The sequence below is a fragment of the Oncorhynchus gorbuscha genome, linkage group LG10, assembly GCF_021184085.1.
Source record: "Oncorhynchus gorbuscha isolate QuinsamMale2020 ecotype Even-year linkage group LG10, OgorEven_v1.0, whole genome shotgun sequence".
Taxonomy (NCBI): domain Eukaryota; kingdom Metazoa; phylum Chordata; class Actinopteri; order Salmoniformes; family Salmonidae; genus Oncorhynchus; species Oncorhynchus gorbuscha.
This window is the reverse complement of record NC_060182.1, coordinates 3169524-3183469: the sequence shown is the minus strand read 5'-3', so window position 1 is coordinate 3183469 and position 13946 is coordinate 3169524. Positions and strand designations below refer to the sequence as shown.

The window sequence follows — 13946 nt, the reverse complement described above, 5'->3', positions numbered from 1 at the left end:
ATCAACCTGCACATGTCCTCTACTGTATGACCAATCAACCTGCACATGTCCTCTACTGTATGACCAATCAACCTGCACATGTCCTCTACTGTATGACCAATCAACCTGCACATGTCATCTACTGTATGACCAATCAACCTGCACATGTCCTCTACTGTATACTTATTGATATTGTTATGTGTTGGTTATTTTGACCCTTGGTTATTGTTGTTACTGTTATGTGTTGGTTATTTTGACCCTTGGTTATTGTTGTTACTGTTATGTGTTGGTTATTTTGACCCTTGGTTACCATTGTTACTGTTATGTGTTGGTTATTTTGACCCTTGGTTACCATTGTTACTGTTATGTGTTGGTTATTTAGACCCTTGGTTACCGTTGTTATTGTTATGTGTTGGTTATTTAGACCCTTGGTTACCGTTGTTACTGTTATGTGTTGGTTATTTTGACCCTTGGTTATTGTTGTTACTGTTATGTGTTGGTTATTTTGACCCTTGGTTATTGTTGTTACTGTTATGTGTTGGTTATTTTGACCCTTGGTTACCGTTGTTACTGTTGTCCTGTTGACCATTTTGATTCTTATTATTATCAAATTGTAAATATCCAAAATAATCTTTGGCAATATGTACATTATTACGTCATGCCAATAAAGCGAATTGAATTGAGAGAGATTTTGTTATGTTATGGCATAAAGAGGTCACCACAGAGGTATAGGCAGCATAAAGAGGTCACCACAGAGGTATAGGCAGCATAAAGAGGTCACCACAGAGGTGTAGGCAGCATAAAGAGGTCAACGGTCACCACAGCAGTGTAGGCAGTATAAAGAGGTCACCACAGTAGTGTAGGCAGCATAAAGAGGTCACCACAGTAGTGTAGGCAGCATAAAGAGGTCACCACAGTAGTGTAGGCAGCATAAAGAGGTCACCACAGAGGTATAGGCAGCATAAAGAGGTCACCACAGTAGTGTAGGCAGCATAAAGAGGTCACCACAGTAGTGTAGGCAGCATAAAGAGGTCACCGGTCACCACAGAGGTATAGGCAGTATAAAGAGGTCACCACAGAGGTGTAGGCAGTATAAAGAGGTCACCACAGAGGTATAGGCAGTATAAAGAGGTCACCACAGAGGTGTAGGCAGCATAAAGAGGTCACCACAGAGGTGTAGGCAGCATAAAGAGGTCACCACAGAGGTATAGGCAGTATAAAGAGGTCACCGGTCACCACAGAGGTGTAGGCCGCACCACTGTGACCGTAATGCCTTAAATGGCTCCTTCACAACATCTCTGGTTATGTCCTTAACTACAGCTCGTCACTGGGTGGAGATCTGTTAGAGGTGACGGACACACTTAACTCATGTCATGTCTCTCTCGTACAGGCTCTACTCTGATAACATACAGTATGTCCTGTCTCTCTAGTACAGGCTCTACTCTGATAACATGTCTCTCTAGTACAGGCTCTACTCTGATAACATACAGTATGTCCTGTCTCTCTAGTACAGGCTCTACTCTGATAACATGTCTCTCTAGTACAGGCTCTACTCTGATAACATGTCTCTCTCTAGTACAGGCTCTACTCTGATAACATACAGTATGTCCTGTCTCTCTCGTACAGGCTCTACTCTGATAACATGTCTCTCTCTAGTACAGGCTCTACTCTGATAACATGTCTCTCTCTAGTACAGGCTCTACTCTGATAACATACAGTATGTCCTGTCTCTCTAGTACAGGCTCTACTCTGATAACATGTCTCTCTCTAGTACAGGCTCTACTCTGATAACATACAGTATGTCCTGTCTCTCTAGTACAGGCTCTACTCTGATAACATGTCTCTCTAGTACAGGCTCTACTCTGATAACATGTCTCTCTCTAGTACAGGCTCTACTCTGATAACATACAGTATGTCCTGTCTCTCTCGTACAGGCTCTACTCTGATAACATGTCTCTCTAGTACAGGCTCTACTCTGATAACATGTCTCTCGTACAGGCTCTACTCTGATAACATACAGTATGTCCTGTCTCTCTAGTACAGGCTCTACTCTGATAACATGTCTCTCTCTAGTACAGGCTCTACTCTGATAACATACAGTATGTCCTGTCTCTCGTACAGGCTCTACTCTGATAACATACAGTATGTCCTGTCTCTCTAGTACAGGCTCTACTCTGATAACATGTCTCTCTCTAGTACAGGCTCTACTCTGATAACATACAGTATGTCCTGTCTCTCTAGTACAGGCTCTACTCTGATAACATACAGTATGTCCTGTCTCTCTAGTACAGGCTCTACTCTGATAACATACAGTATGTCCTGTCTCTCGTACAGGCTCTACTCTGATAACATGTCTCTCTCTAGTACAGGCTCTACTCTGATAACATACAGTATGTCCTGTCTCTCTAGTACAGGCTCTACTCTGATAACATACAGTATGTCCTGTCTCTCTAGTACAGGCTCTACTCTGATAACATACAGTATGTCCTGTCTCTCTAGTACAGGCTCTACTCTGATAACATACAGTATGTCCTGTCTCTCTAGTACAGGCTCTACTCTGATAACATGTCTCTCTAGTACAGGCTCTACTCTGATAACATGTCTCTCTCTAGTACAGGCTCTACTCTGATAACATACAGTATGTCCTGTCTCTCTCGTACAGGCTCTACTCTGATAACATGTCTCTCTCTAGTACAGGCTCTACTCTGATAACATGTCTCTCTCTAGTACAGGCTCTACTCTGATAACATGTCTCTCTCTAGTACAGGCTCTACTCTGATAACATACAGTATGTCCTGTCTCTCTAGTACAGGCTCTACTCTGATAACATGTCTCTCTAGTACAGGCTCTACTCTGATAACATGTCTCTCTCTAGTACAGGCTCTACTCTGATAACATACAGTATGTCCTGTCTCTCTCGTACAGGCTCTACTCTGATAACATGTCTCTCTCTAGTACAGGCTCTACTCTGATAACATGTCTCTCTCTAGTACAGGCTCTACTCTGATAACATGTCTCTCTCTAGTACAGGCTCTACTCTGATAACATGTCTCTCTCTAGTACAGGCTCTACTCTGATAACATACAGTATGTCCTGTCTCTCTCTAGTACAGGCTCTACTCTGATAACATACAGTATGTCCTGTCTCTCTAGTACAGGCTCTACTCTGATAACATACAGTATGTCCTGTCTCTCTAGTACAGGCTCTACTCTGATAACATACAGTATGTCCTGTCTCTCTCTAGTACAGGCTCTACTCTGATAACATACAGTATGTCCTGTCTCTCTAGTACAGGCTCTACTCTGATAACATGTCTCTCTCGTACAGGCTCTACTCTGATAACATACAGTATGTCCCGTCTCTCTCGTACAGGCTCTACTCTGATAACATGTCTCTCTCTCGTACAGGCTCTACTCTGATAACATACAGTATGTCCTGTCTCTCTCGTACAGGCTCTACTCTGATAACATGTCTCTCTCTAGTACAGGCTCTACTCTGATAACATGTCTCTCTCGTACAGGCTCTACTCTGATAACATACAGTATGTCCTGTCTCTCTAGTACAGGCTCTACTCTGATAACATGTCTCTCTCGTACAGGCTCTACTCTGTGTAAGGACCTGAGGCTGTACCTGAGCAAGTGTTTCACTCCAGGATCCATGGACAGCCAACTCCAGCAGGTGATCAGGGAGAATCTGTACCTCAGAGCCGTCCCCTGTGAGTAGCAATGTGATAACTATAACTATAACTACACACACACACATACGCAGACACACACACACACACAGGCACACATCTCTCACAACATCTCTCTCTCCCATCTCTCTCTCTGTGTTCCTGTCTCTCGTCTCTCTCTGTGTTCCTGTCTCTCTCATCTCTCTCTGTTCCTGTCTCTCTCATCTCTCTCTGTGTTCCTGTCTCTCTCATCTCTCTCTGTTCCTGTCTCTCTCGTCTCTCTCTGTGTTCCTGTCTCTCTCATCTCTCTCTGTTCCTGTCTCTCTCGTCTCTCTCTGTGTTCCTGTCTCTCGTCTCTCTCTGTGTTCCTGTCTCTCTCATCTCTCTCTCTCTGTTCCTGTCTCTCTCTCATCTCTCTCTCTCTGTGTTCCTGTCTCTCTCATCTCTCTCTCTGTGTTCCTGTCTCACTCATCTCTCATCTCTCTCTGTGTTCCTGTCTCTCGTCTCTCTCTGTGTTCCTGTCTCACTCATCTCTCTCTCTGTGTTCCTGTCTCACTCATCTCTCTCTGTGTTCCTGTCTCTCTCATCTCTCATCTCTCTCTGTGTTCCTGTCTCTCTCATCTCTCTCTGTTCCTGTCTCACTCATCTCTCTCTGTTCCTGTCTCACTCATCTCTCTCTCTCTGTTCCTGTCTCACTCATCTCTCTCTCTGTGTTCCTGTCTTTCTCGTCTCTCTCTCTGTGTTCCTGTCTCACTCATCTCTCTCTCTGTGTTCCTGTCTCTCTCGTCTCTCTCTCTGTTCCTGTCTCACTCATCTCTCTCTCTGTGTTCCTGTCTCTCTCATCTCTCTCTCTGTGTTCCTGTCTCTCTCATCTCTCTCTCTCTGTTCCTGTCTCTCTCGTCTCTCTCTGTGTTCCTGTCTCACTCATCTCTCTCTCTGTGTTCCTGTCTCACTCATCTCTCTCTCTGTGTTCCTGTCTCACTCATCTCTCTCTCTGTGTTCCTGTCTCTCTCGTCTCTCTCTCTGTTCCTGTCTCACTCATCTCTCTCTCTCTGTTCCTGTCTCTCTCATCTCTCTCTCTGTGTTCCTGTCTCTCATCTCTCTCTGTGTTCCTGTCTCTCTCGTCTCTCTCTGTGTTCCTGTCTCTCGTCTCTCTCTGTGTTCCTGTCTCTCTCATCTCTCTCTCTCTGTTCCTGTCTCTCTCGTCTCTCTCTGTGTTCCTGTCTCTCTCATCTCTCTCTCTCTGTTCCTGTCTCTCTCGTCTCTCTCTCTGTGTTCCTGTCTCTCTCATCTCTCATCTCTCTCTGTGTTCCTGTCTCACTCATCTCTCTCTGTGTTCCTGTCTCTCTCATCTCTCATCTCTCTCTGTGTTCCTGTCTCTCTCATCTCTCTCTGTTCCTGTCTCACTCATCTCTCTCTGTTCCTGTCTCACTCATCTCTCTCTCTCTGTTCCTGTCTCACTCATCTCTCTCTCTGTGTTCCTGTCTTTCTCGTCTCTCTCTCTGTTCCTGTCTCACTCATCTCTCTCTCTGTGTTCCTGTCTCACTCATCTCTCTCTCTGTGTTCCTGTCTCACTCATCTCTCTCTCTCTGTTCCCGTCTCTCTCGTCTCTCTCTGTGTTCCTGTCTCACTCATCTCTCTCTCTGTGTTCCTGTCTCACTCATCTCTCTCTCTGTGTTCCTGTCTCACTCATCTCTCTCTCTGTGTTCCTGTCTCTCTCATCTCTCTCTCTGTTCCTGTCTCTCTCATCTCTCTCTCTGTGTTCCTGTCTATCTCGTCTCTCTCTGTGTTCCTGTCTCTCTCATCTCTCATCTCTCTCTGTGTTCCTGTCTCACTCATCTCTCTCTCTGTGTTCCTGTCTCTCTCATCTCTCTCTCTCTGTTCCTGTCTCTCTCGTCTCTCTCTGTGTTCCTGTCTCTCTCATCTCTCTCTCTCTGTTCCTGTCTCTCTCGTCTCTCTCTGTGTTCCTGTCTCTCTCATCTCTCTCTCTGTGTTCCTGTCTATCTCATCTCTCTCTCTGTGTTCCTGTCTCTCTCATCTCTCTCTCTCTGTTCCTGTCTCTCTCGTCTCTCTCTGTGTTCCTGTCTCTCTCATCTCTCTCTCTGTGTTCCTGTCTCTCTCGTCTCTCTCTCTGTTCCTGTCTCTCTCATCTCTCATCTCTCTCTGTGTTCCTGTCTATCTCATCTCTCTCTCACCCCCCCATCAAGCAGTCACGCACACAAACACTTACCAAAACACATTTTTATATACTCATGCACTTATAATCAGATGTACTCAATCACAGATGATTGCATAGGAAACCAAACCTTGTAGCAATTGACGGAGAGAGAGCTGCCAGGTGACTGCTGCTCCCGCTCAAAAACAAGATGAAACTAAATGAAAAGGGAAAAGTTCAGTTACTAAACGGGCGAGAGAAGCACTTACACTGTTGCTATGGTAACTGCCGTCAAGCGTCGGGCCAGTAAAATGATTCATCTTGACAGACCGTTGCTTGTTGTTCGTCTGCATCCCAAATGGCACCCTATTCCCTGTATAGTGCACTACATTAGACCAGGGCCGTATGGCACCCTATTCCCTATATATAGTGCACTACTTTAGACCAGAGCCTTATGGCACCCAGGTTCCTTATGGGAATAGGAACTCAGATTTGTTCCCCTATTAAAACCTCCTCCAGCCTCATTTCTCCATGTCAACCACTATTCTACCTGTCACTTTCAGAGTTTGGATGCAGTTTGATGTTTATACCAGAGTATATAACGCGTTCGCTGCCCGTACCCGCCCGCCCAACTAGCATCACTACTCTGGACGGTTCTGACTTAGAATATATGGACAATTACAAATACCTAGGTGTCTGGTTAGACTGTAAACTCTCCTTCCAGACTCATATTAAACATCTCCAATCCAAAATTAAATCTAGAATCAGCTTCCTATTTAGCAACAAAGCCTCCTTCACTCACGCCGCCAAACATACCCTCTTAAAACGGACGATCCTACCGATCCTCGACTTCGGCGATGTCATTTACAAAATAGCCTCCAACACTCTACTCAGCAAACTGGATACAGTCTATCACAGTGCCATCCGTTTTGTCACCAAAGCCACTTATACCACCCACCACTGTGACCTGTATGCTCTAGTCGGCTGGCCCTCGCTACATATTCGTCGCCAGACCCACTGGCTCCAGGTCATCTATAAGTCCATGCTAGGTAAAGCTCCGCCTTATCTCAGTTCACTGGTCACGATAACAACACCCACCCGTAGCACGCGCTCCAGCAGGTGTATCTCACTGGTCATCCCCAAAGCCAACACCTCATTTGGCCGCCTTTCCTTGCAGTTCTCTGCTGCCAGTGACTGGAACGAAAAAACATCTCTGAAGCCGTAGACTTATAATTCAATCACTAACTTTAAACATCAGCTATCTGAGCAACTAACCGATCGCTGCACCTGTACATAGTCCATCTGTAAATAGCCCACCCAATCTACCTACCTCATCCCCATATTGTTTTTATTTACTTTTCTGCTCTTTTGCACACCAATATTTCTACTTGCACATCATCATCTGCTCATCTATCACTCCAGTGTTAATTTGCCAAATTGTAATTACTTCGCTACTATGGCCTATTTATTGCCTTACCTCCTCAAGCCATTTGCACACACTGTATATAGACTTTCTTTTTTTCTATTGTGTTATTGACTGTACTCTTGTTTATCCCATGTGTAACTCTGTGTTGTTGTTTATGTAGCACTGCTAAGCTTTATCTTGGCCAGGTCGCAGTTGTAAATGAGAACTTGAGAACTAAATGAGAACTTGGAGTTTCCTTCATTAAACAGTCCAAAATCACATTACACAATTTGACAAACAGTATCATCCTCACTCATTCATCTTATACAACAATTAGATGTAAAACTCATATCTGAGGCTACTATATAAACAGCGTTATGGTAATGTGGCCACACCGTCTCCCATGAGCTTCCCCAAGTTGTGACAAACGGACCAGTTTGTAGCTGGAATCTTCACCGATCTTTTATACCTTCTCCAGAATGTAAACTTTGTTCGGACCTCAAGTTCAGGGCAGGCTCAGGGTCAGGACAGGCTCAGGGTCAGGACAGGCTCAGGGTCAGGACAGGCTCAGGGTCAGGGCAGGCTCAGGGTCAGGACAGGCTCAGGGTCAGGACAGGCTCAGGGTCAGGGCAGGCTCAGGGTCAGGACAGGCTCAGGGTCAGGGCAGGCTCAGGGTCAGGACAGGCTCAGGGTCAGGGCAGGCTCAGGGTCAGGGCAGGCTCAGGGTCAGGGCAGGCTCAGGGTCAGGACAGGCTCAGGGTCAGGGCAGGCTCAGGGTCAGGACAGGCTCAGGGTCAAGACAGGCTCAGGGTCAGGGCAGGCTCAGGGTCAGGACAGGCTCAGGGTCAGGGCAGGCTCAGGGTCAGGACAGGCTCAGGGTCAGGGCAGGCTCAGGGTCAGGGCAGGCTCAGGGTCAGGACAGGCTCAGGGTCAAGACAGGCTCAGGGTCAGGGCAGGCTCAGGGTCAGGGCATGCTCAGGGTCAGGACAGGCTCAGGGCATGCTCAGGGTCAGGGCAGGCTCAGGGTCAGGACAGGCTCAGGGCGTGCTCAGGGTCAGGGCAGGCTCAGGGTCAGGACAGGCTCAGGGCATGCTCAGGGTCAGGGCAGGCTCAGGGTCAGGGCAGGGTCAGGGTCAGGGCAGGGTCAGGGTCAGGGCAGGCTCAGGCTCAGGGTCAGGACAGGCTCAGGGCATGCTCAGGGTCAGGACAGGCTCAGGGCATGCTCAAGGTCAGGGCAGGCTCAGGGCATGCTCCTCAGGGTCAGGGCAGGCTCAGGGCATGCTCAGGGTCAGGGCAGGCTCAGGGTCAGGGCAGGCTCAGGGTCAGGGCAGGCTCAGGGCATGCTCAGGGTCAGGACAGGCTCAGGGCATGCTCAGGGTCAGGGCAGGCTCAGGGTCAGGACAGGCTCAGGGCATGCTCAGGGTCAGGGCAGGCTCAGTTCATGCTCAGGGTCAGGGCAGGCTCAGGGTCAGGGCAGGCTCAGGGTCAGGGTCAGGGCAGGCTCAGGGTCAGGGTCAGGGTCAGGACAGGCTCAGGGCATGCTCAGGCTCAGGGTCAGGGCAGGCTCAGTTCATGCTCAGGGTCAGGGCAGGCTCAGGGTCAGGGCAGGCTCAGGGCCAGGGTCAGGACAGGCTCGGGGTCAGGCTCAGGGTCAGGACAGGCTCAGGGCATGCTCAGGTTCAGGGCAGGCTCAGGGTCAGGGCAGGGTCAGGGCAGGCTCAGGGCCAGGGTCAGGACAGGCTCAGGGTCAGGGCAGGGTCAGGGCAGGCTCAGGGTCAGGGCAGGGTCAGGGCAGGCTCAGGGCATGCTCAGGGTCAGGGCAGGCTCAGGGTCAGGGCAGGCTCAGGGTCAGGGCAGGGTCAGGGCAGGCTCAGGGTCAGGGCAGGCTCAGGTTCAGGGCAGGCTCAGGGTCAGGGCAGGCTCAGGGTCAGGGCAGGGTCAGGGCAGGCTCAGGGTCAGGGCAGGCTCAGGTTCAGGGCAGGCTCAGGGTCAGGACAGGCTCGGGGTCAGGCTCAGGGTCAGGACAGGCTCAGGGCATGCTCAGGGTCAGGGCAGGCTCAGTTCATGCTCAGGCTCAGGGCCAGGGTCAGGACAGGCTCAGGGTCAGGGCAGGGTCAGGGCAGGCTCAGGGTCAGGGCAGGGTCAGGGCAGGCTCAGGGCCAGGGTCAGGACAGGCTCAGGGTCAGGCTCAGGGTCAGGACAGGCTCAGGGTATGCTCAGGGTCAGGGCAGGCTCAGGGCAGGCTCAGGGCATGCTCAGGGTCAGGGCAGGCTCAGGGTCAGGCTCAGGGTCAGGCTCAGGGTCAGGACAGGCTCAGGGCATGCTCAGGGTCAGGGCAGGCTCAGGCTCAGGGTCAGGGCAGGCTCAGGGCATGCTCAGGGTCAGGGCAGGCTCAGGGCATGCTCAGGGTCAGGGCAGGCTCAGGGCAGGCTCAGGGCATGCTCAGGGTCAGGGCAGGCTCAGGGCATGCTCGGGGTCAGGGCAGGCTCAGGGCATGCTCAGGGTCAGGGCAGGGTCAGGGCAGGCTCAGGGTCAGGGCAAGCTCAGGGTCAGGGCAGGCACAGGGCATGCTCAGGGTCAGGGCAGGCTCAGGGCATGCTCAGGGTCAGGGCAGGCTCAGGGTCAGGGCAGGCTCAGGGCATGCTCAGGGTCAGGGCAGGCTCAGGGTCAGGGCAGGGTCAGGACATGCTCAGGGTCAGGGCAGGCTCAGGGTCAGGGCAGGCTCAGGCTCAGGGTCAGGACAGGCTCAGGGCATGCTCAGGGTCAGGGCAGGCTCAGGGTCAGGGCAGGGTCAGGACATGCTCAGGGTCAGGACATGCTCAGGGTCAGGGCAGGCTCAGGGCATGCTCAGGTTCAGGGCAGGCTCAGGGTCAGGGCAGGGTCAGGGCAGGCTCAGGGTCAGGGCAGGCTCAGGGCCAGGGTCAGGACAGGCTCGGGGTCAGGCTCAGGGTCAGGACAGGCTCAGGGCATGCTCAGGGTCAGGGCAGGCTCAGGGCAGGCTCAGGGCATGCTCACGGTCAGGGCAGGCTCCGGGTCAGGGTCAGGACAGGCTCAGGGTCAGGCGCAGGGTCAGGACAGGCTCAGGGCATGCTCAGGGTCAGGGCAGGCTCAGGGTTAGGGTCAGGACAGGCTCAGGGTCAGGCTCAGGGTCAGGACAGGCTCAGGGCATGCTCAGGGTCAGGGCAGGCTCAGGGTCAGGGCAGGGTCAGGGCAGGCTCAGGGCATGCTCAGGGTCAGGGTCAGGACAGGCTCAGGGCATGCTCAGGGCATGCTCGTTACAGACTGACGACCCTCAGCGAACATCGTTACAGACTGATGACTCTCAGCGAACATCTTTACAGACTGACGACCCTCAGCGAACATCTTTACAGACTGACGACTCTCAGCGAACATCGTTACACTCCTGCCCATTTACACATGCTTACCTCTGTCTGCTGCTGGTTGAGAATAGTTTCAGGTGTGCCTCAGAAAATAAAGATATGTCTTCTAAGGTCATGTACATTTATACTAGATGGAGGCTTGTTTACACTAACACAGTATATTCCCATTGTAAACAAGTCTCTGCTTGACTAGTGTGTGTGTGGCCCACTATAAACTTCCCTTATCCTCCTATCTCCAGGTACGACCAGGCCTCCTCGCCACGAGGAGATATCAGGAGTGGACTACAATTTTGTCTCCATAGAAGAGTTCTTTTCCCTGGATGAGTCTGGGGCCCTATTGGAGAGTGGCAAGTTCAAAGGTAAGAGTGTGTTTATTGGTCAGTGGTGGAGTGTGTGTGTTTATTGGTCAGTGGTAGAGTGTTTGTGGTGGGGGGGGGTTAAATGCTGGTAAAAGTCATTCACCAAACTTTTTGATTTTGCTCGAGTGTTTAGCTACCTTTTGCGCTAAAATGCATTGAGAAATAGGGAGCATTACTTTACTATCAAGCATGCGTGGTGCTAATAATGATATTTAGGCTACTGATATTTTCCTAATTTGGCCGTGTGTATTTAATTTGAGGTATTTAATTTTTTATTTGTCATGACTGTAAGTCGCTTTGGATAAAAGCGTCTGCTAAATGGCATATATATGATATATATATGATATATATGAAACAAAGGCTCTCCACAAATCAAATTGATTGAAAACTTAGATACACTGTTAGAATGTTTCAGTCAGAATGACTGCTCATTAGATACACTGTTAGAATGTTTCAGCCAGAATGACTGCTCATTAGATACACTGTCAGAATGTTTCAGTCAGAATGACTGCTCATTAGATACACTGTTAGAATGTTTCAGTCAGAATGACTGCTCATTAGATACACTGTCAGAATGTTTCAGTCAGAATGACTGCTCATTAGATACACTGTTAGAATGTTTCAGCCAGAATGACTGCTCATTAGATACACTGTTAGAATGTTTCAGCCAGAATGACTGCTCATTAGATACACTGTTAGAATGTTTCAGCCAGAATGACTGCTCATTAGATACACTGTTAGAATGTTTCAGTCAGAATGACTGCTCATTAGATACACTGTTAGAATGTTTCAGTCAGAATGACTGCTCATTAGATACACTGTTAGAATGTTTCAGTCAGAATGACTGCTCATTAGCTACACTGTTAGAATGTTTCAGTCAGAATGACTGCTCATTAGCTACACCGTTAGAATGTTTCAGTCAGAATGACTGCTCATTAGATACACTGTTAGAATGTTTCAGTCAGAATGACTGCTCATTAGATACACTGTTAGAATGTTTCAGCCAGAATGACTACTCATTAGATACACCGTTAGAATGTTTCAGCCAGAATGACTGCTCATTAGATACACTGTTAGAATGTTTCAGCCAGAATGACTGCTCATTAGATACACTGTTAGAATGTTTCAGCCAGAATGACTGCTCATTAGCTACACTGTTAGAATGTTTCAGTCAGAATGACTGCTCATTAGCTACACTGTTAGAATGTTTCAGTCAGAATGACTGCTCATTAGCTACACTGTTAGAATGTTTCAGTCAGAATGACTGCTCATTAGATACACTGTTAGAATGTTTCAGTCAGAATGACTGCTCATTAAATACACTGTTAGAATGTTTCAGTCAGAATGACTGCTCATTAGCTTGAAGGGGGAGTCTCTTGATGCTCAGCATTTCTCGTGTTATTTGATTAACAGATTGTTCCTCCTCTGTACCTCCTCCTCCAATCAGGTAACTACTACGGGACGCCCCGCCCAGTCCACATTGGCCCAGACAGCCCACCAATCACGTACCAGGAACACCGGAACGTGCTCCGGAACTTCAGGACGCGCAGCAAGTCGCTTAGCAACCTGGAGAAGGCTGTGGAGGAGGGAGAGAACAGTGAGGAAGACTCTGGTCTGTCAGGTATAGTCACATACAGCTGTCTATAAACGGTGTGTTAGCCTGAACATCGAGACATCCATCACAGACGAGACACTGAGAACAATCACCAGACTTTAGTTATCTTCTGATGATCTCTTTTCGCTCTTTCATTGCTGTAACAAGTATGTGTGTGTTTTCTATCCCAGTTTGCTCCCCAAGCTTAACATTGTTGTCATCTATTTCCCACCAGGTGTCCTTGGAGAGTTCCTCAATGAGCTTGACACTTTAACCTCCTGGCCTCTGGCCCCTTTTAACCTCACCTTTTCCCAGTCCTATCCCTCTGCCAGGCATTATGCTTGACTCCATCTTCACTAGAGGCTGTTCTCCCACTAATCTCACTGCATCCGCCCTCTATTTCTGATCACTACTTTGTTTCCTTGTCTCTCCATCTCTCCTCCAACCCTAGCCACTCAGCCCCTACCCAGATGGTCATGCACCACCGGAGGTTTCACTCTCTCTCTCTCTGTCTCTGTCTCTCTCTGTCTCTGTCTCTCTCTGTCTCTCTCTCTGTCTCTCTCTGTCTCTCTCTCTGTCTCTGTCTCTTTCTGTCTGGGCTCTGGCTCTCTCTCTCTGTCTCTGTCTCTCTCTGTCTCTCTCTGTCTGTCTGTCTCTCTCTCTCTCTCTCTCTCTCTCTCTCTCTCTCTCTCTCTCTCTCTCTCTCTCTCTCTCTATCTCTGTCTCTCTCTGTCTGGGCTCTGGTTAAAAGTAGTGCACTATACAGGACCCATAGGGCTCTGGTTAAAAGTAGTGCACTATACAGAACCCATAGGGCTCTGGTTAAAAGCAGTGCACTATACAGAACCCATAGGGCTCTGGTTAAAAGTAGTGCACTATACAAGACCCATAGGGATCTGGTTAAATGTAGTGTAGGATCCGGCCAGCTCCACCTTCCACTCCCTCCTCTCTCCCTCCTCTCTCCCTCCTCTCTCCCTCCTAATCCCTCCTCTCTCCCTCCTCTCTCCCTCCTCTCTCCCTCCTCTCTCCCTCCTAATCCCTCTTCACTCCCTCCTCTCTCCCTCCTCTCTCCCTCCTCTCTCCCTCCTCTCTCCCTCCTAATCCCTCCTCTCTCCCTCCTCTCTCCCTCCTCTCTCCCTCCTCTCTCCCTCCTCAATCCCTCTTCACTCCCTCCTCTCTCCCTCCTCTCTCCCTCCTGTACTTCCGGCGCCGACTGAGATGGCCGCCTCGCTTCGCGTTCCTAGGAAACTATGCAGTTTTTTGTTTTTTTACGTGTTATTTCTTACATTAGTACCCCAGGTCATCTTAGGTTTCATTACATACAGTCGAGAAGAACTACTGAATATAAGATCAGCGTCAACTCACCATCAGTACGACCAAGAATATGTTTTCCGCGACGCG

At 49.2% G+C, this 13946-nt stretch overlaps 1 protein-coding gene across 4 annotated transcripts in view; it reads left to right on the top strand.

Annotated features, from left to right (window-relative positions):
• Positions 1-13946, top strand: part of LOC124045454 (membrane-associated guanylate kinase, WW and PDZ domain-containing protein 3-like) — a 108605-nt gene that overhangs the window by 43028 nt on the left and 51631 nt on the right. For all 4 annotated transcript variants that reach the window (XM_046364756.1, XM_046364755.1, XM_046364754.1 and 1 more), the window contains 3 exons: positions 3578-3694; positions 10832-10951; positions 12399-12572. In XM_046364756.1, the coding sequence (XP_046220712.1) occupies positions 3578-3694; positions 10832-10951; positions 12399-12572 (411 nt within the window). The remainder of the gene's footprint in view (positions 1-3577; positions 3695-10831; positions 10952-12398; positions 12573-13946) is intronic.